The sequence below is a fragment of the Ochotona curzoniae genome, unplaced genomic scaffold (genome assembly GCF_017591425.1).
Source record: "Ochotona curzoniae isolate NIBS_2020 unplaced genomic scaffold, NIBS_Ocur_1.0 contig_3520, whole genome shotgun sequence".
Taxonomy (NCBI): domain Eukaryota; kingdom Metazoa; phylum Chordata; class Mammalia; order Lagomorpha; family Ochotonidae; genus Ochotona; species Ochotona curzoniae.
In genome coordinates, this window is record NW_024465894.1 from 12,391,330 (window position 1) to 12,410,706 (window position 19,377).

The 19,377-nt window shown below is 49.4% G+C and overlaps 2 protein-coding genes across 5 annotated transcripts in view; one reads left to right on the forward strand and one right to left on the reverse strand.

Annotated features, from left to right (window-relative positions):
- The first annotated feature begins 1,071 nt into the window (after positions 1–1,071).
- GHRH (growth hormone releasing hormone) lies at positions 1,072–5,139 on the forward strand. Of its 2 annotated transcripts, none has more exons than XM_040981111.1 (4): positions 1,072–1,304; positions 1,567–1,671; positions 4,324–4,443; positions 5,006–5,139. In XM_040981111.1, exons 1-4 carry the CDS (start codon positions 1,219–1,221, stop codon positions 5,022–5,024), a joined length of 330 nt encoding a protein of 109 aa, XP_040837045.1. In that variant the 5' UTR covers positions 1,072–1,218; the 3' UTR covers positions 5,025–5,139. The 2 variants fall into 2 exon arrangements, with proteins under 2 accessions (XP_040837045.1, XP_040837046.1); XM_040981112.1 differs by having other exon boundaries at positions 5,009–5,139.
- A 4,246-nt stretch (positions 5,140–9,385) lies between these two features.
- Positions 9,386–19,377, reverse strand: part of RPN2 (ribophorin II) — a 37,450-nt gene continuing 27,458 nt past the window's right edge. For 2 of the 3 annotated variants that reach the window (XM_040981501.1, XM_040981499.1), the window contains 6 exons: positions 18,785–18,871; positions 17,635–17,730; positions 14,870–14,945; positions 13,247–13,376; positions 11,879–11,926; positions 9,386–9,691 (listed from right to left, as the gene is read on the reverse strand). In XM_040981501.1, coding sequence (XP_040837435.1) covers positions 9,679–9,691; positions 11,879–11,926; positions 13,247–13,376; positions 14,870–14,945; positions 17,635–17,730; positions 18,785–18,871 — 450 coding nt within the window. In that variant the 3' untranslated portion in view covers positions 9,386–9,678. The remainder of the gene's footprint in view (positions 9,692–11,878; positions 11,927–13,246; positions 13,377–14,869; positions 14,946–17,634; positions 17,731–18,784; positions 18,872–19,377) is intronic. The other variant, XM_040981500.1, reaches the window with a different exon arrangement.

The following is a 19,377-nucleotide window of genomic DNA, read 5'->3' on the forward strand; positions in this document are numbered from 1 at the left end:
AAGCAGGGTTTTTAACTAGTATTGCAGTGGAAAAGGGGTTTGGGCTTGATAAAGTGGGGAAAATTTTTTTATGATAAAAACTTTCTGGAAAGAAGACAGACCAGTAAGCGGTCTGAGCTCCTTGTCACAGGCAGCAGGTACTTGCCCTGGGGGGCATGTTGGCTGGTAAGAGGTACAGGCAGAGATCACAAGGGAGGGGCTAGCCACTGAGGCATGTAGAACTGCCTGGAAGCCAGGAAGTGGTCTCAGGCCACAGCGAGCGGTGTGGGTGGCATCCCGGGGCTGGGAAAGACCACAGGGTCTGTAGGAAGGAGGTGATATCCTGAGAACCAGGTGCATTCCAGTGGTGCTGGGTCTACGTGTGTGAACGTGAAGACAGGAGGTAGGTCCACAGCAAGGGAGTGCGGCAAAGGGGGTGGTGTGCGCCCCACTTTGGGACTGCCTGGGCCTCTGATAGGCTCTTTGTCCCCAGCAGATGGATTCGATGTCCTGCTGAGACAGGGACGCCCAGGAAAGTGCCCATTCCAAGAAGGTCAGAGGATTCCCTGGCCTGGGTAGTCCCTTCCCCTGCTGCTCCCCCTCCTAGTTACAGTGTGCAGTGTAGACAGGTTCTAATTACGTTTAGTGTCTGCAGCCAGACTTAAGGACTCTCTCCTTCCGGCTCCACAGAGGTAAGAACAGGATGGGTCTGACCCTGCAGCAGCTGGACTGAGACCACCAGGCTGCTGGGTGCTAGAGAATCCCTTCAGGTGCCTCTTCTCGCCCCATCATCCCACAGACCTGGAGTAGAAGGGGTTGGGATCATCTCCGTTTCAGGTCATCAAGGGACTACAGGATTAGGCTCTAAATTTACACTTGTGATAGAGAGTGGCTTCCAGAAGGACCCCGAGGGAATCTGTCTCCTCCTCCCACAGCCCTCCAGCCCTCACAGAAGCCTGACTTAACCTGGAATGCCTGCAAGGGCCATTCCTCTGCTGTCATCCGCCTCCTGTTTAAGCCGTCTCAGGCCAACAGGGTCATTACATAACACCCATTTTACAGATGGAGAAAATGAAGTCAGCGCTGGTGACTGGCAGGGGCGGGACTGGAACCTAGTTCCTCTTTTCCTACCTCGGAGAGTGAGGCTTGTCGGACCAAGCATTCCAGTGACTGTGACGGCGGCCGTGGCTGCACCTGACTCTCTCCTGTTCCTTGGCAGGTGCCGTCCCAAAGTGAACCATGCCACGCTGGGTGCTGCTCCTCGCGCTCCTCTCACTCAGCAGCAGCTGCTCCCACTGCTCCCCGTCCCCGTCTGAGGCCAGCAGGTGAGCCCCCTCAAGCTATGCCTGCTGTGGGGTGGGAGTGGGGTGGAGCCAGCAGCTGGGCCATGACTCCTTTTAAGAGCATCGGCCGCCTCCCTCTGGGTGGGCGCGGGACACAGAACTCTAGGGTCTGAGCTTTTCTGGGGGTGAAGAGGACCCAAAACAACAGAAGGATCCTGCAGAGACACGTGAGCGCAGCACCGCCAGCTTCTTTCTGGGCCCTCCCGCCTCTCCCAGTCTTTGACTTCTGACCCCTTCCCCGCAGGACACAGCGCTCCTCAGATGCCATCTTCACGAACAACTACCGAAAGCTGTTGCGCCAACTGTCTGCCCGCCAGCTGCTCCTGGACATCATGAGCCAAAAGCAGAGGTAAGCCTGGGTTCCAGCTGCTTCTTCCCACCTTCCCATGTGTCAGAGGGTGGAAGCTCCCACGCAGTAGGCTTTTCTCATAAAGTAGATAAATGTTAAAAAGATTTACTGGGCCCGGCACAGTGGCCTAGCAGCTAAAGTCCTTGCCTTGAACGCGTCAGGATCCCATATGGATGCCAATTCTAATCCTGGCAGCCCCGCTTCCCATCCAGCTCCCTGCCTGTGGCCTGGGAAAGCAGCTGAGGATGGCCCAAAGCCTTGGGAACCTACACCCGCATGGGAGACCTGGAGGAAGTTCCTGGCTCCTGGCTTCAGATTGGCGTAGTTCTGGCCATTGCGCTCACTTAGGGAGTGAATCATCAGACAGAAGATCTTCCTCTCTGTCTCTCCTCCTCTCTGTATGTCTGACTTTGTAATAAAAATAAAATAAATCTTTAAAAAATATATAATAAAAGATTTATTCACTTATTTTAAACTCAGAATTACAGAGAAAGAGGAAAAGACAGAAAGATTTTCCATCTTCTGCTTCACTCCCTAGGTGGCCATAAGGGCCAGGGATGGGCCAGGCCCAAACAGGAGCCAGAAGCTTCATTTGGAGCTCCTATGTGGGTGGCAGGGGCCCAAAGCACTTGGGCCAGCTTCTGCTGCTTTCCCAGGCCATTAGCATGGCCTGAAGTGGGCCTCCAACCAATGTCAAGCTAGAATGCCAGTGTCACAGGCAGCAGCTTAGCCTACTGGGCCACAATGCTGGGCCTGAACGATTTTGTTTCTGATCTGGGATCCACTCTAGGGTAGACTGCCTCTCTTGATGAATTTGCCGGATGCCCTCTCACGATTAGATTTAGGTTGTGTATCCACAAAACTCCTTTTCTCGGCACCTGACATCAGGAGGCACAGAACAGATCTGTCCCAGAGAGTCTGTTACCTATGCAAATTTGCCGATTTTTCTCACTACTCTTTAGGGCTTTCAAAAAGTTTTGGAAAGTATGTATGATTAAAAAAAAACCAATTATGCATGGATTTCAAAATTTTGTGCACCAATATAAACTTGTCTCTTAAAAAAAAAGAGATGTTATATTTTTACTGGGAAGGCAAAAATACATAGAGGGAGAGACAGAGAGATCTTCCATCCTGTGGTTCACTCCCCACATGGCTGCACTGGCCCAAAGCTGACCAGTCTGAAGCCAGGAGCCAGAGGCTTCCTTTGGGTCTCCCACTTGATGCAGGGTCCCAGGACTTGGACCAGCCCTCTCTGCTTTGCCAGGACATCATCAGGGAGCTGGATCAGACATAGCACAGCTGGAACTTGATCCAGAGCCCTTAAGGGATGCCAGTGTCACAGGCTGAGGCTTAGCTTGCTGTACAACCATGCCGGCTCTAAACCTGTCTTTTATTTTATTTATTTATTTTTTTTGGTTATTTATTTTCACTGGAAAGCAGATTCACAGAGAAAAAAAGGAACAGAGAGAAAGATCTTCTGTCTGCTGATTCACTCCCCAAGCAGCTGCAATGGCTGGAACTGAGCCAATCTGAAGCCAGGAGCTTCTTCTGGATCTCCCATGTGGATACAGAGTCCCAGGGCTTTGAGCCATCTATTGCTTTCCCAGGCCACAGGCAGGGAGCTGGATGGCAAATGGAACTGCTGGGATATGAGCCCAAATTGGAGGCCTGCACTTGGAGACAGAGCTAGTTGAGCAAACTGCCAGCCTCTTAAACTTGTCTTTTAATTCCATTTTCTATGAACTTTTGAAAGTGCCCTGTATACTGCTTTCCTGTCACAGTCTAATTCAGCTAGTAGAAGAGACACATGAAACACAAAGACACTTGAAAAAGATTATGGGAAAAAAATGCAATTAAAAGATAAATCTAGGAGCCCGGTGCCATAGCCTACTGGCTAAAGTTTTACATGTGCTGGGATCCCATATGGGTGCTGGTTCATGTCCCAGTTGCTCCACTTCTCATCCAGCTCCCTGCTTGTGGCTTGGGAAAGCAGTTGAGGACCTGAGAAGGAATTGGGACCCTGCTCCCCCATGAGAGACCCAGAGGAGGCTCCTGGCTCCTGGCTCCTGATTGGCTCAGCTCTGGCTATTGTGGCCTCTTGGGGAGTGAGCCAGTGGACGGAAGACCTTTCTCTCTTCCTTTTTTTCTCTCTGTGTATCTGCCTTTCCAATAAAAATAGTTTTTTTTTTTTTAAGATCAATTTGAGGAAAGGTGTTTGGCATAGTCATTAACACACCAACTGGGACACATATCTGGGTTTCTGATGCTCAGGTGGGAGACCTGGATGGATGGCTCCTGGCGCCAGCATGGCCTGGTTCTGGAAATGAACGATTGGAGTGATCTCTTTCTCTGTCAAATAAATTATTCCAAACATTTTAGGATAAGTTTATTTTGATGCAAAAACATGGAATTTCATTCATAGTTCTTTAGTTTTTTCACAATACACATTTTTTTATGAAATTTTTGAAGATGTCATGTGTATATGGATTTGAAAAACATTTTTTGCACCAAAAAAAAAAAAGAAATTAAATGTATTTTTGAATTCTGTGACATGTTGGAAATGCCCTCCTCTTAGAATAGACAAAGACCCACCCCTGTCTCTCTACTTGCCCACTTAGCAAACTCACCCATTCATCTTTCCTAACCCATCAGAAATGAAAATCGGGAGCAAGCAGAGAAGGCACAGCTCGGGCACAAGGGGGACAATGTGTGCACTGACCAGAAGCTGACGACACCAAACAACCGCCTGTTGACCCTGCTGCAGAAGCACAGGTAGGTCCTGTCCCTGCATGTGTGTTGGGGTCTCTGAGGTGTTCCTTTCCAGAGCTGCTGGAAGCGGGAGGCACACTCCCCAGGAGTTGAGTCATTGCTCAAGGCCTCAAGTCCCAGGGTGTCGAGGGGAGGGCTGCCCTGTAAGGAAACATGAGTCCCTCCCTTCTCTGCAGAAACCAGTGTTTTGGCTATTGTCCAGACCCGGGCTCTAGCAAGGGGCAAGACAACAGTGACCCTCCCTTCTTCTAGAGTTCTTAGTGCCCTGAGGCACACAGGACTGCAACAGTAGCACTTGGGACAGGGTGTGGGGCTGGGATGAGTGACAGCCCCTGGGAGAGGAAGTGACCCGTGGGAGCAGGGGATAGCCTGGGGCCAAGGCTGAGATGTGCACGGCTGGCACCTGTGCCCATCTGTCCCCCTACCCATGCTGCTCTTGGGCATCCAGCAGCCAGCCCCTGCTACAGGAGCACCACCTCCGCCCCACCCTCCGGGTGCCTCACTCCCCTGAGCTCACCCTCACTTCCTCCCTCCCCTAGGCTGAGCTTTCTCTTTCTTTCTGCAGCAGGAATTCCCAAGGATGAACACGCCCTTCCTCCCAAGGCTCAGGCCACCTGCAGCCCAAACACAACTGGATCCACTTCATCCTGTTTCATGTCTAATTTCCTTTTTCTTTGATAAATGCAAATAAAATTTCCCTTCCCTGATCTGCGCTTCCATTTTCTAATTTTTTCTCCAAGCGGGTATTATAACGGGATAGTGATAACAGCAACAGTGACCGAGGACACAGCGCCGGGCAGGCGCACGGACGTTCAGAACCCCTCACACTGCCCCCTGGCGGCTGCTGGGACTCTCCTCATTTCACAGGCACAGCAAAGTTCACCTAACTGCCCCCAGTCACAGCTGCCAAATGAGAACTGGCTTCCAACCCAGCCGGTCCCATTTTAGTCCTACTCATCTATCTGTCCTGGGCCCAACACCTGCTCATCTGTGAGCGGTACCATTTATTCACTCAATAAGCAGTAATGGAAAAATTGTTCAGGTTCCAGGAACTGTTCTAGGCTCTAGGGAGACTGCTGTACCTCATAGGGCTTAACTTAATGGGGAGGAGAATAACCAAGACAAGGAAACTGGGATATGCTAGGTGGTAGCAAGTGCAAAGGAAAAAAAAAAATTGTAAGGGGATGATGAGTGCCAAAGGGTATTATTTCTATCACTAATAATATAGAAGGTCTTCAAAAAGTTTGTAGAAAATGGAATGAAAAGGAAACAGTCACTGCACAAAATGCTTGAAATTATTGCCTATGAGGGATCTTCAAAAAATTCATTAAAAATATAAGGGACAGACATTTAGCCAAGCAGGTAAGTTGCCTGTATCCTACCTCAAAGGATCTGGTTCAGTTCCCAGCTCCGGCTCCTGATGCCAGCATTCCTGCTAACAGACTCTGGGCTCATGTGGGAGAGGTGGTTTGAGATCCTGGCTCTCAGTTTCAGCCTCAGCCCATCATCATTGGCAATTGTGGAATGAGTCAGTGGACGGGAGCTGTCTCTGTGCCTCTCAAAAACAAGTATTTTTAAAAATGAATGTTATAAAAATTATGGATTTGAAAGTTTTCTTTGGACAAACACTCTCACCTTTCTTTTTTAAATTTATTTTTATTTTCGACTATGTTTACATAGTTGATCAGGATGGGAAAGATTGAGGGTTAGGAAAAGTGTGATCATTATTTCAAATTTTCTGTTCCTTCTTCCTGTATCTGGGGGGAGGGAGGAGATAAGTGGTGAAGCCTCACCCCAGTACGTAGGGATGGAGAACGGCCACCCAGTATCAACCCAGCGTCCTGGTGTGGCACACACGTCTAGGGTTCTGCCCGGGTGGTACTGATAGTCCTAAAGTGCTATCAATCTCGCTGATCCAAGAATGAGGAAACCCTCTCAATGTCCATTGGCTGACATAGTCAAACTTACACTCTCCACTCAACCAGATTTTTGCTGTCATTGTTTGGCTGGGGTAGTTGTCTAATTTGCTCTGTTCTTCCTCTGCTATGGTACCAGTTGTCCTCTGTAGATTTCAGTGGGCTGCCATATACTCCATATTCATCATGGCCTGCTGGCCACTGCTCCATCTTTTCCACCGAGGAGTACCAGTTCTTGCAGGCAGGCTCAAGGAACCGGGCCAGGCAACCCAGGCCCCGCCAGACCCAGGGGCTCACAGACCCAGCAACCACTGCACTCAGACTAGCATGGCTCGCCTCACCTCAGAACACTCTCATCTTTTGTTTTCTGTTTTGTTTTGCTTGTAAGATTTACTTATTTGAAAGTCTACATTCTCAAATGGCTGCAACGGCCAAGGCTAGGTCAGGTCAAAGCTTGAAGCCAGGAGATTCTTCCAGGACTCCCACATAGTAGCAGGGGCTCAAGCACTTGGGCCATCTTCTGTTGTTTTTCCAGGCACATTAGAGAGCTCGGTAAGAAGCAGGGCAACCAGTATGTGGGATGAGGGCTTCCTTAACCCACTGTGCCACAGCATTGCCCTCCCACCCCCAAGGAACCCTATGAAGCACACAGGTATGTGAAGGGTTCGTTGGAGTCAAGACTTGAAGGAGGAGAGGTGCTAGCCTGCAGAATGTCTGGGTGAAGAACATTCCAGGGCAGAGCAAAACTCCAACACAGACTGGGGAGGGGGGTTGGCGAGCTGGGGGAATGGTGGCAGGAGAGGTGGAAAGGAGGTAGACATTGCCTACCTCAAGCAGAGCTTTATTAGTCAGGGGAGAGAGTTGAACTACTCCCTGGTGGGAGACAGCCTAGGACCACTTTCACAAGGCCGGGTGACCGCGTGAGGGAAATGGCCACTGAGGGTCTTCAATGGCTTAGACTGAGGGCTTAGAGGCTGTGGTGGAGGGAGAAGGCAGCAGCTCCTGGGTGTGCTTGCACATGACCTGTGGCTCAGGGTGGGCTAAGACAGGGCCTGGGTGGGTCCTGTTGGGCATTCCAGGCATTCCTGAGATAAGGCCCTGATGCTCCATTTCACTCTGTGCCTCAGGCCAACACCCTGTCCTGCCCAACCTGACAGTAACAAACAAAAATGGTAACCATCTGAGTTTATTTATTTATTTATTTATTTGTATTGGAAAATCAGATATACAGAGGAGAGACAGAAAGATCTTCTGTCAGATGATTCACTCCCCAAGTGATCACAACAGCCAGAGCTGAGCTGATCTTAAGCTAGGAGCCAGAAGCTGTACTCTGCAGGACAGTGTGTCAGGTTTCTGCCAGAAAAGTTTCCAAGCATTTGATGTGGGGACTAACACGTGCCTGGGGACAACATATCATGAGTGCCTGGATCTGTTCCAGTCAATGATGCCAGCTTCCTGCTAATGCACACCTTGCAGGGCAAGAGATAATGGCTCCAGTCCTTAGGTCCTTGGGAGAACAGGACCATATCCAGGTTCCTGGCTTCAGGATGGCTTGGCAGTTGTAAAGGGTACATTAGGCACTGAAGCAGCAGTGGAAGATCTGTCTCTCCATTTTTCAAATAAAATGGAGTGAAAAAAATTGTTTATTTATTACCTTAGAAAAGTTTTTTTTCTTTTATTGGAAAGGCAGATTTAAAGAGAGAAAAAGATCTTCCATTCACTGGCTCACTCCCTAAGTAGCCACAATGGCTGGAGCTGAAGTGATCTGAAGCCAGGAGCCAGGACCTTCTTATGGGTCTCCCATGTGGGTGCAGCATCCAAGGCTCTGGGCTGTTCTCTATTGCTTTCCCGGACCACAAGCAGGGAGCTGGATGGAAAATGGAGCAGCCAGGATTAGAATCATTAGAACCAGGACCCATATGGGATCCCGGCTACAGTGCTGTGCCTTGCTTACTACATTTTTTTTTTTACTTATTTTATTTAAAAGGCAGATTTACAGGGAGAAGGAGAGACAGAGATACAGAGAGATCTTCAATCCACTGACTCACTCCCCAAATGGCTGCAATGTCCAGAGCTTCTTCCAGGACTCCAATGTGTGCGCAGGGACCCAAGAACCAAGGCCACCTTCTACTGCCTTCTTAGGCCATAAGCAGTGAGCTGGATCAGAAGTGGAACAGCTAGGACGTGAACCAGCACCCATTTGGGATGTTGGCGCTACAAGGCAGAAAATCAGCCTACCGAATCATCATGCTGGCCCTTATTTATTTTTATTTGAAAGGTAGATTTTACAGACAGAGACAGGTCTGCTGATTCACTCCCCAAATGACCACAATGGCCGGAGCTGAGCTGCTCCAAAGCTGGGAGCCAGGTTCTCTCATGTGGGTACAGGGGCCCAAGGGCTTGAGGCATCTTCTGTGACTTTCCCAGGCCGCAAGCAGCAAGCTGGATGGGAAGTGGAGCAGCCAGACACAAACTGGCACCCGTGAGATGTTCGGCACTAGCAGGCAGAGGATTAGCCTGTACAATGTTCTACTTGGCCCACAAAATAAAGAAACAAAGAAAACTAGCGTCAAGTTCTAGGATCTCCTAGAGTATCAGGTTCAACAACCCCAGTTCCTAACTCCAGTTTCCTGCTAACAAAGAGGCAAGGGATTGCAACATAGGCCCTGGCTTATGTCTTGGCCCAGACTTGGCTACCACAGGCATCTAAAGAATGAACTGGTGGCAGATCTCTGTCTCTCAAGCTTAAAGAAAAATAAAAGGTGTGTGTGGGGGGGGGGATGGGGGACAGGATACCAACAAGGCTCCTATGCAGACGGCTGACAATCTTAGAGAAGGAGAAAAGTACCCAAGGCACAAAGTTCTAGAGAAACATCCTGTGTCAACAGGTCCCCCCAGACCCATAAGCTCTGGTTTCATTTTTGTTTATCTAAAAAAAAAAAAAATTATGGGACACTTCGAGAACTTGTGCGTCATCCTTGCGGTTCCCAAGGACCCCAGCAGTGTACACATCCTGGAATAAGTAGGTCTCTGTTCCCACTGTCATTCTCTTTATTCCAACACAGTTAGCTACAGATTTCAGCTTTCAAAGGCTGGGAAGTGAGGAATATTCACAGCAGCCTGCTAGGACACCATGCCAAAGAAAGTGGGCTCACAGGTATCTGCAGAAACTGAAAAACAACAAGGAAAAGTAGAACCACAATCTCAACTTGTTTGTTTTTAAATAAAAAAGAGGTTTTGCATTCTCCTTTACATATTGTGAATTGTTCTTGACTCCGTTTCTCAACATTCATTTTTCATGATTTCCATCCTTTTTCTGGAATTAATGAGCTGTTCTGAAAGAAAGTGGAAACAAACACAGAATTATTAAAGTCTCAAAGCCCCGGCTAGCACAGCCTCTAACTGGCAGCAAGAGGGACCAAGGTGCGCCCCCACTGTAACGTTCCACTCTAAGGGGACAACCTTCTAGTGTCCTCTCATTTCACAAAAGGACATGAGATAGGCACAACCAAAGCTGAGGACAATTTAAAGGACACACCGGATGTGGACCCAGCAAGCAGCATGTGAGAATGTGAGAACAGGTCATTCCAGGCACACCTTTCACAGTGCAAGGCCAAAGACACAAAGAGTTTCAACCTGATTAACACAGGAAAAGTTTAAATCTCTGTGACTCCAGATGGGCCAGGCAGCACTTGGCCTCTCTGTGGTTTGCAGGCTGGCACCCAAGCACACAGAACTTGCAGCATGGCAGTCCACACTGTGCTCCTGCCCGGGCCTGGGGCTCTTGCCAGTGGTGGCTCAGCATCCACCACTGATGCAGACTGATCCTTGCAAACACGACTTGGCTCTGAGAAATCACAGGGAATAACCCCCTCTGCTTCCTCTCCCCACCTTCTGGCTTTCCCTAGGCTGAGAAGGGATGGGCGGGGAAGGAATGCAGAGACAATCATCATCATCATCATCTGCATGGACACTGCACTCAGCTGGAGGGCACAGCAACAAGTGACTGAGCCAGGCAAGCTTGGGCAAGCAGAAGCTCCAAACCAACCAATACAACTGTCTGTCCAGGAGCATGGGCGTGCACAGGACTAACCCTAAGGCCTGGAGGGTGTGCCCTGATTTCTGGCTGACATACAGAGGCTCAAGTACATTGTGATGTGTGGACGAGAACTATTCCTGCAGAAAGCAAAGCATGAGCATGAGTGAAGAAGAGCAGAACGGGCATGGCCCACAACCCTCGAGGTTGGATAAACAAGCCCATGTTAGGCATCCACCAGCCAGTGTCCTCTGATGGCCGGATCTTTGCTCTAGGGGGCTGACCCTTGACACCAGCAACCAACCTCACAAAGTTCCAAATGCCACTGACTGAGGGACTTCCCATTCCTTCAAGTAATAGAATCTGAAGGTAGTGGGGTATGTGCTTTAAAAATCCAGAAATATTAAAGAAAAAATCATTTCCTGGTTATTTTAAACTATAAAACTTAACATTTAACAGAGAGAGCTAGTTCTGAAAGCAAATCCCAGACAAAGCAACCATAACCATAATTTAGAATGACAATGAAAAGGTATATGCTGGGGAGAGAGGGTTGGCTATTCAAGGGGAAGAGTCAACACGCTGCAGGCCGCATGACATCAGCTTTTCAAGGCTCCCAGAATTACACACCAAGAAGGGTGACCCGAGAATTCAAAGCAGCCAAAGCCAGTGTGGTTTTTGCTAAACAGAGTGCTACCTGGGCCCAGGTGCACACGTTTGCTGACAGTCTTCATGGGACTGGGCTGAGAGGGGGAGCTGAGACAGGCACTATCCAACCTGCAGGCCCTACGAGCTGTCTCCTTCTAGCAGCTCCTGGTCCGGAGGAGTGGAGGGGTTGAGAGTCAGACGTGCTCCCATGTCCTCTTTGCACCTCACCTCTGCCCTGGGCTGAACAGCTGGCAAGACAGAGTGAGAGTTGGCATGAATCCCGCAGGGAGCTGGGGGAACCAGGATACTGCCTTGTCTTTGCTCAGCTGCTGTCAGTTTCTCAACCATTTAGAACCTCACCCAATTTCTCCGTTGGGCCCAACCAGAGATGTGTGTTACAGAAGGCCTGGAAACAGTGACAGGTGTGCCAGGATTTGCCAGGGGATCATCACTGCATGATGATGAAAAGGGTTCCCTTTTAAGTAGTCCCAGGATGGACTTGTCTGACCTCAACTCTGCTCACCTATAAACAAAGGAGACAGAGGCTGCTGTCTGCAAGTGCCCCAGAGGATGCTGGGAGGATGGGGGCTTACATAGTCACAGCTGAGCTCAAAGTGGCTCTCCAACAGTAACCCCAGGGGCTGGGCTAACGCAGGAGGCTTTTGTCCTGCTCCAGTCCCAGCCTCAGCCAGTGGGCTGGAAAACAGCCTCAGCACTCAGCTTTGGCTTAGGGAGGGCTGGGGAGGAAGTGTTCTGCACAGCACAGAGAGCATCGGACATGCATGAGGAGGACAGGATGGGACGGGCCCTGTGCTGGGAGGCAGTCGCCCTCCGTCTTTACCGTAGTGTCCTATATTTTGCCAATCTACTGCTCTGCTCTGCAGCGATCCTGCCAAAGGAAAGAAGGGTTGAGAATCAAGAAAGGACAGTGAGAGCAGAAAAAAAGCTGAGGAAAGAGATGGCAAAGACCCCATCAGAGCTTCTGTTTGGCACTGGGCTCCCAGGGCAAAGCTGGTTCTAGGATGGCCACACTATGGGGGCAGGCCCAGACCCTTTCTGTCACTCCAGAAAACACACCTGGCTGCACAAGTCCTGCTAAGCAGGAGTTAAGTCAAATGGCCTCTATACTCTGCCTCTGACTGTCTTCACCTTGAGCGGAAAACTTCCAGAATAGAGAATTTAGGAGACCAGCCTCTGGGTTCTCTGAGAGCCCAACGAACTTCAAGGCAATAGGGCGTTATTCTGAACAGCTGAATTGTGCATTGCAGCCAAGGGGCAGGAACCTGAGCCAGCTGCTGCTGCCAGCGCCAAGGGAAGCTCTGGTGGGATCTGCAGGACACAGGGAAGCCAAGGAGCACGTAGGGGCGTGTCTCCAGGGTCAGGTCCTCACGGAGACATGGTGGGTGGGGAGACCTGGCCTTGCCCTGCCCAGTCTTGAGCTCCCCAAGAAAGCTGTGTCTATATGTGACTGGCCTGCGAGGCAGCAGCCATGCTGGCGGGCGGGGGTTGGGGGGTCCCGCTGTCAAGTTATACTCTGCCAGTAGAGGAGGAGGAGAAAGCAGGACACGTCTGAAAATGATTTCTTCCAAAGGTGAAAGCAATTCTGACCTTTCCTTTGGGCCTGTGCATGGCTGCAAGCACCCCAGTTCTTTATTAAGCCCGATCAATGAGAAACACCTATGTGACATTTATACTGGCCTTCAATTCTGTTTCAAAAGTCAAGCTGCCAGCAAGCCTTCCCCTGTGCAAGCCTGGCGATTGGGAGGCCAATCAGGCTGTGTGGGCCTGGGGTAGGAGTGACGAGGAGCCTCTCCTGGGCACCCACTCAGCAGGAAGAGCTCTGGCCTCTGGGGGCTGCAGAGAAGGGCACAGGAGACAGGCAGGGCAGGGTTCTTCTGACAGTGACAACTTTCACAAACCACCAAAAGAACCACCTTCCAGCTCCCACTGTAAACCAATTCAATTTTCAAAGAGCCATTCTCTTCCTCTCATTCCAGTGTGTAGGCTACACACCATCACTACAGCTTTAAAGCCAATCAAATACTAAAGCTTGTTTCCAACAGTTCAGTGTTGAGTTGGATCAGGGAGTCAGATTTACCCTTAAGGACCTGAATTACTTTGTCATATACCCTTGTTTTAAAGAGTTTGGCCAGCAGAGTGGACAGTTATTTTTCATCTTACTCTGGGACCTTGAACCAGCCCGACTTACCTCTTGATGGCTTGCTGGGCCAGCATCCGGTTACCAGCCAGGAACGTCACACTACCCAAGATGGCCAGGTATTTTAGGGTCTGGAACATGTTGAGCTGAGTCCAGTAGACATACATGAGTCCCAGCATAGCTATAAGAAGAAGAGATCCAGTTAAAGCAAATAGGGTTGGGTCCTGGGACAATGGAGTTAGTAGGAGCAATGAATGTGGGACATGCAAAGGCCTTTACTCCTAGACCAGCTTGCTTTCATCTGCTGCCAATGCACAGCTGCGTCTCTGCTTCGGCAACCGAGACTGAGAGCTAAAAGTCAGACTGCAGCCACTCCCCCAACGGCCCCCATGTTCCCGCCCTGCTTCTTTAATGCAGACTGGGTTTTTGCTTTGTTTAAAGCTTCACTGTCATATTACATCTGGGATTCATTTGACTTTTCAATAAAATCGTGATAAACTATACTTGCCTTCTCTGCTTGCCTTAGGTATAGCACGCAGGCTCTACCTAAGTGACTATCTTTTCACTGGCCTCTGCCCTCTCTGGCTACTTAATTTCTTGAAGTTCAAATTCTCCCATCTGTCAGATAGGATGATAATTCCTTCCCCAGGTACCCTGATCAGGGCTGAGATAAGAATTGAGAACAAGCACACAAAGCAAACTGGTTGGCAAACAAATTCTTATTCAGGTTTCGTTCTTGGTCTGACCCCAGGTCAGGTACGGAGTTGGTGGGAGGAGTGTGTGTATGGTAACTGAGAGGAAGGTCAGGTCATCCTGCAAACTGTGTGTGTGTCTTTTTAATCCAGTAACTGAACTAGACAGGAAGGTCATCCTGCAACTTATGCCCCGAAGTGATAGCTGAACTACAGCAGGGGTTTCTGACTCATTTTTGAGACCCAGGACCACTATGCTAATCAGAGCAAAGTTACAGGCTCTCAGAGAAACGGAGCCCCATGTTCACCAAGAGTCTCTGGAGCTCCTCCATCCAACCCCCCAGAATCAATACACTGACACACAGGCAGTGACCTCTGAAGGCAGCCAAGCCATTAACACACACAGGCGTCTGGGGGAATTGCTGCCCTTGACTGCCTTCATCTTGGGTGGAAAACTTGAAAATACTGATTTGTGAATTTACTGACTCATCATGTTAAGGTTGTTTACCACCTCACTTCTCCAAGCAGCAGCACAGGACAGCGTGACTGATGGGAGCAGGACAATTTTTCTCTTTTTGAGCAGACAAAGCCACCTGCAGGCATGTGCAGAAGCCAGGGTGCTGGGGGGGAAGACAGCCTTTGGAAACACCACTAACGAGCTTCAACCAGGAAAATGGCTCATTGTAAAAGCACGCTAACTGAGTCATTTCTGGAAACAAGCAGGCCTATTACACCAGGGTAAATGGCCTGCCCATGGCAGCCCAGGACACCACTGCCCAGTATAATGATAGCTGTTCTAAGCTGATGGACCCAACAGGTTTATCATCATATTAACTGGCTTAAGGGGCCAGCAGGAAGAAGGAAATGTTACACCATTAAGTCATTATAGTTAATAGGTGTGGGGTCCACTTAACAGGGCTTGTAGGTAGGCAGGCTAAATGTCATAGAAGGCTTGACGGCGTTAGCAGTCTGGGGCACTTACCAGCATGTCCCAAGTGAAAGATAATCGTGCTGGGAGCAAAGGTGAAATTGGAGATATTGGCACCGATCCGGACCCACTGAGCAATGGGAAGAAATTAATTAAAAAGACATCAGAACTTTAAAAGGAAGTGACATATGCTGTGCCAGAGCTATTCAATGAGTGGCTCCGGCTCAGATATGTGGGCTACTCAAAGGATGGCATTTCTCCAAGCTCTCAGAGGAAAACCATTCCCTTCTGCTTTATCTGCTCAGCATCTATCAAATGTGCTGGGCAACCTACACCTGAACATCACCTTTAATGGTGGCAGGCCCTGCTCTTCCAGGACACACGCAACCATGAAGCTCAAGGTCAGGACCAAATAACTGACAACACCACGAAGTCTCTGGGAATTGGACTATAAGCTTGCTGGCAGCTAATTCTAATTGTTCCAACACAAGAACAGAGGCCCAGGGCCTGGTGTGGTATGGCCTAGTGGTTAAAATCTTCGCCTTGCATGCGTCGGGATCCTACATGGGCACCGGTTCTAATCCCAGCTGCTCCACTTCCCATCCAGTTCCCTGCTTGTGGCCTGGGAAAGCAGTCAAGGACGGCCCCAAGCCTTGAGACTCTGCACCCACATGGGAGAACTGGAAAAAGCTTCTGGCTCCTGGCTTCAGAATGGCTCAGCTTCGACCACTGCAGCCGGGGAGTTAACCAGTGGACAAAAGATCTTTCTCTCTGTATATCCTTCTCCCTGTATATCTGATTTTCCAATAAAATAAAAATAAATCTTAAAAAGAAAAAAGAAATTAGTTTTGAGATCAAAGAACAGGGGTCTATACCCTATGTCTGATTTCTGAAAGTATTTGGCGTGTCTTCTAGATTTGGAGTAACCAGTCATTCCCGTGATCACCAAGTGATTAAACGAGGAAAACAGGCAATGACCTGAAAGTAAGATCTGATGAGTTTGTCCTCACAGTGGTTAACTATTTGCATCCTGTAACTAAGTGCTTGCTTACTCTGCATCTGACCCAGCTTCTTGCTAATGAGATAATGTCTCAATTTCTTTTTTTTTTTTAAGATTTATTTTATTTTTATTGGAAAGGCGGATATACAGAGAGAAGGAGAGACAGAGAGGAAGATCTTCCGTCTGATGATTCACTCCCCAAGTGAGCGCAACGGCCGATGCTATGCCGATCCAAAGCCAGGAGCCTCTTCAGGGTCTCCCACGCGGGTGCAGGGTCCCAAAGCTTTGGGCCGTCCTCGACTGCTTTCCCAGGCCACAAGCAGGGAGCTGGAAGGGAAGCGGGGCCAGCGGGATTAGAACCGGCACCCACATGGGATCCCGGGCGTGCAAGGCGAGGACCTTAACCACTGCGCCACCGCGCCGGGCCCAATGTCTCAATTTCTAAAGTTTCTGATATCCGCTGGGAGACCTGGATTGAGCTCTAAGTCTCCACTCTTCAGGGGAGTAAAATAGTGGATGGAAAATCTCTGTCTCCCTGCCTTTCAAATAAGATGAAGAAAAAGAAAAAGAAATAAAAACTTTCAAAAAATTATCCAAACGCTGAGGATTTGTATCTGTTTATACAACTGTAAAAAGAGAACGATGTGCTGGTGATGCAGTGTAGTAAGGTCTACGTGGCCAAAAGCCACTGGTTGCGCTCCAACTGCTCCACTTCCTTTCCAGCTCCTTGCTTAATGCCGCTGGGAAAGCGGTGGCAGATGGCCCAAGTGCTCAGGCCCCTACACATGTGGGAGACAAGGCTTGGGCTCCTGGCTCCTGGCTCCTGGCTCCGGCAGCCATCTGCCAAACGAATCAGCAGATACAAGATTTTTCTGTCTCTCGCTCTCTTTCTGCAACAATAACTTTCAAATAAAATGAAAATTTTTAGAGGAACAATTGGTTAAAAATTTTCAACAGCAAAGCATAAAAGATAAAACCTTCCTTCCTCTATACTTTCTTTAACTGTGACCAACACTGATACGTATCTCAAAAATTTTATGCAGAGTTAAAAGTGGATCATACTAAACAAGGTTTCCTATCTTTGCCTTTTTCATGCAACAATTTACCTTGGCAGTCATGTCTCATTAGCACACAACATCCATATTTTTACGAGTATTTATTTATCTGATAAAGACTCAGCAAGAGACATCCCTTATCTACTGGACCCCATGATGTGCCCCATACCTGCTGAGGCTAGGTCAGGCAAAAGGCTGGAGCTGGGAACCAAATCCAGGTCTTCCACATGGAGACATCCCTATTGCCTCCAGCTGGAATTCAGAGTGGAGCTGGGCCTCAAACCCAAGTGGGAATGTGGGAGACCCAAATGGTGTCTTAACCCTGAGGTCGTTCTTCTAACAAGCAGCATGTCATCCCACTGCAAGGGCGGAGCAGGAGGCAGTCCACAGTGCTTTTCCCCCAGGACTCCGACTGCCTTCATGTGCAGCAGGCTCCCGCAGTGCAGGTATGCACAGCCTCTGGGCTACAGTCCTTACAGTGACCAGCACTGGCCTGCTTCACTGAATACTCCTCGGGGCATCACAGGCCACACAATTTTGCACCCTTCTCATGCCCTTTTTGTTAATGGATCCGTTTATCTCCCTGCTGTCTCATAGTGGGGAAATTGGGTTGTTTTCAAATGTTTTGACCAGCAGTCAGGTCACAGCTGCTGGACCCCTTTGGGGCTATGCTGAGGCCAAAACACAAAGCCTCCATTGGAAAGGCCACATCTGCCACGTCTGGCTCCAGGCACACTTGGCTCATGCTGGTTACCACGACTCACCAGGGCAAAGAGCAGGAGCAAAGGGGAGAGGATCAGGGCCGTGAATGTGTTAGACACCACAGTGGGCGGCCTCTTCTCAGGCTCACGGAACAGGTGCTGCCAAGAGAGGAGAAGGCGGAGAGTTCAGAATGTCCTTCGCAGCATGAACTCAAACCTCAACGATGGTCGTGAAGAAGATAGGCCTCCAAGAGGCTAAAAGCCTAGGGGCAAGGGTAGCCACCCGACCTTTTGCCTCTTGCCAAGGCTGGCCACTGCTCCCAGAGAATCCTTCCCACTGTCACATGGGCCCCTGCTCCCACTTTACCAACCTATTTTTCCCTTCAAAGATTCACTGTCACTTAGAAGCTGGGGAACACATCCCCTGGAGTGGGACATGGTGAGGGTCAGAAAGGTGCCAGGTTCTGCCGGATCCTGGGCATCGAGCTTTTGGGATCCTAGGATGGCAGTGTCACACATTACTTCCCTGCTTAAACAGTGAGTTAAGCACTGAGCAAGGAATCCTCTTCTAAAACCTAACTGAGCATCACCCCTCATGGTTCCAACCATAACTCATTCCCTGGCCTCAACACTCACTCTAAGGAAGCCTCAGATAAATTTCACCCTACCTGCTCTCTCTTTCAGAATTGACCCAAAGGGCTAGGTAAGCATTCCTATGACTTTTTTTTCCCCTCCCAAATGAATTCTCTTTGTGAAGTTTCCTCCACAGTGATGGGTGAGGAGCAGTGATCTCTGGACCAAAGCTGAGAGGCGTGATGCTGGGATCAGGGGCAAGTCACCACACCTGGCTTTGGTTTCCAGTTGGAAAACTAGGGAGGGCAGGGTAAGGAGCACTTCCTGTTTTTTGTGAGAAGCCTGAGGCCCCATCAGCCTGGCTCCATGATCAGGCAGCCCCACAAGGGCTGGGGGAGTATTTGTGGGCTCTAATTTTCTCTCCAATTCTTTGCTTTCCAGGATCTGGGCTCTTTGAACCTGTCTCTTCAGCCAGAAGATGGACCTGCTGCCACCCTGCCTAATTCCCAGGGTGCTGAGGATTAAGGTAGAAGAGACCAGATGAGTTGGTCCAAGGAATAGAGCCATGGGCCAGGGTGTGCTGCTCTCTCCCCCTGTACCCATCATCACACGCTTAGTGGTTAAGCCCTTTCAGATATACCTGGATTTCCTGTTTTGGGGTGAAAAGGTTGTGGGACAGGACAGTCCATGGAGCTTCTTCCTCAGGGAACTTGATGACTACATCAGCCTAAAAAAAAAAACACACAAGGGCAATCTTAAAGGCACAATAGCCAAGGACATCAAAGTGCTCAGCAGGCTAATAGTCTCACATCTAGAACTGTAACTGAAAATCAGCAAGCAGTCCAATCACTTCTGACCCATTGGTGGATAAACTAAGTGGAGAAGGTGGCTACCTCTCTGCTTGTAAAGGGGGACAACCACCATGCCAGTCCTGCATCTTGGCTTCTGTGACCTTTCCAAGCTCAGCCCTTCCTGCTCCGACGGGTTGCAGGTGCTCAGCTCCCAGATGCTAAGCTCACAAGCCCTTGCCTTCCTCCCACCCTCAAAACCTGTGGTTTTCAGGAGCTCTCCTGTCATCATACCAATCACAAGCAGTGAGCAAGGAGAGGGATACTTCTATAATTCACCATCTGATACTACCCTGAACTGTCAGCAGAATTCAACTGATTCCTTCAAGAAGTTGACCCATATTTCCAAGGCCAGGGCCTGATTTTCCATGTCAAAATGTCAAAG

Coding starts and splice junctions, on each gene's coding strand:
- GHRH (XM_040981111.1), top strand. CDS start 1,219: ATGCCACGCTGGGTGCTGCTCCTCGCGCTCCTCTCACTCAGCAGCAGC. Junction 1,305..1,566: donor TCCCCGTCTGAGGCCAGCAG/GTGAGCCCCCTC, acceptor CCTTCCCCGCAG/GACACAGCGCTCCTCAGATG. Junction 1,672..4,323: donor ATCATGAGCCAAAAGCAGAG/GTAAGCCTGGGT, acceptor CTAACCCATCAG/AAATGAAAATCGGGAGCAAG.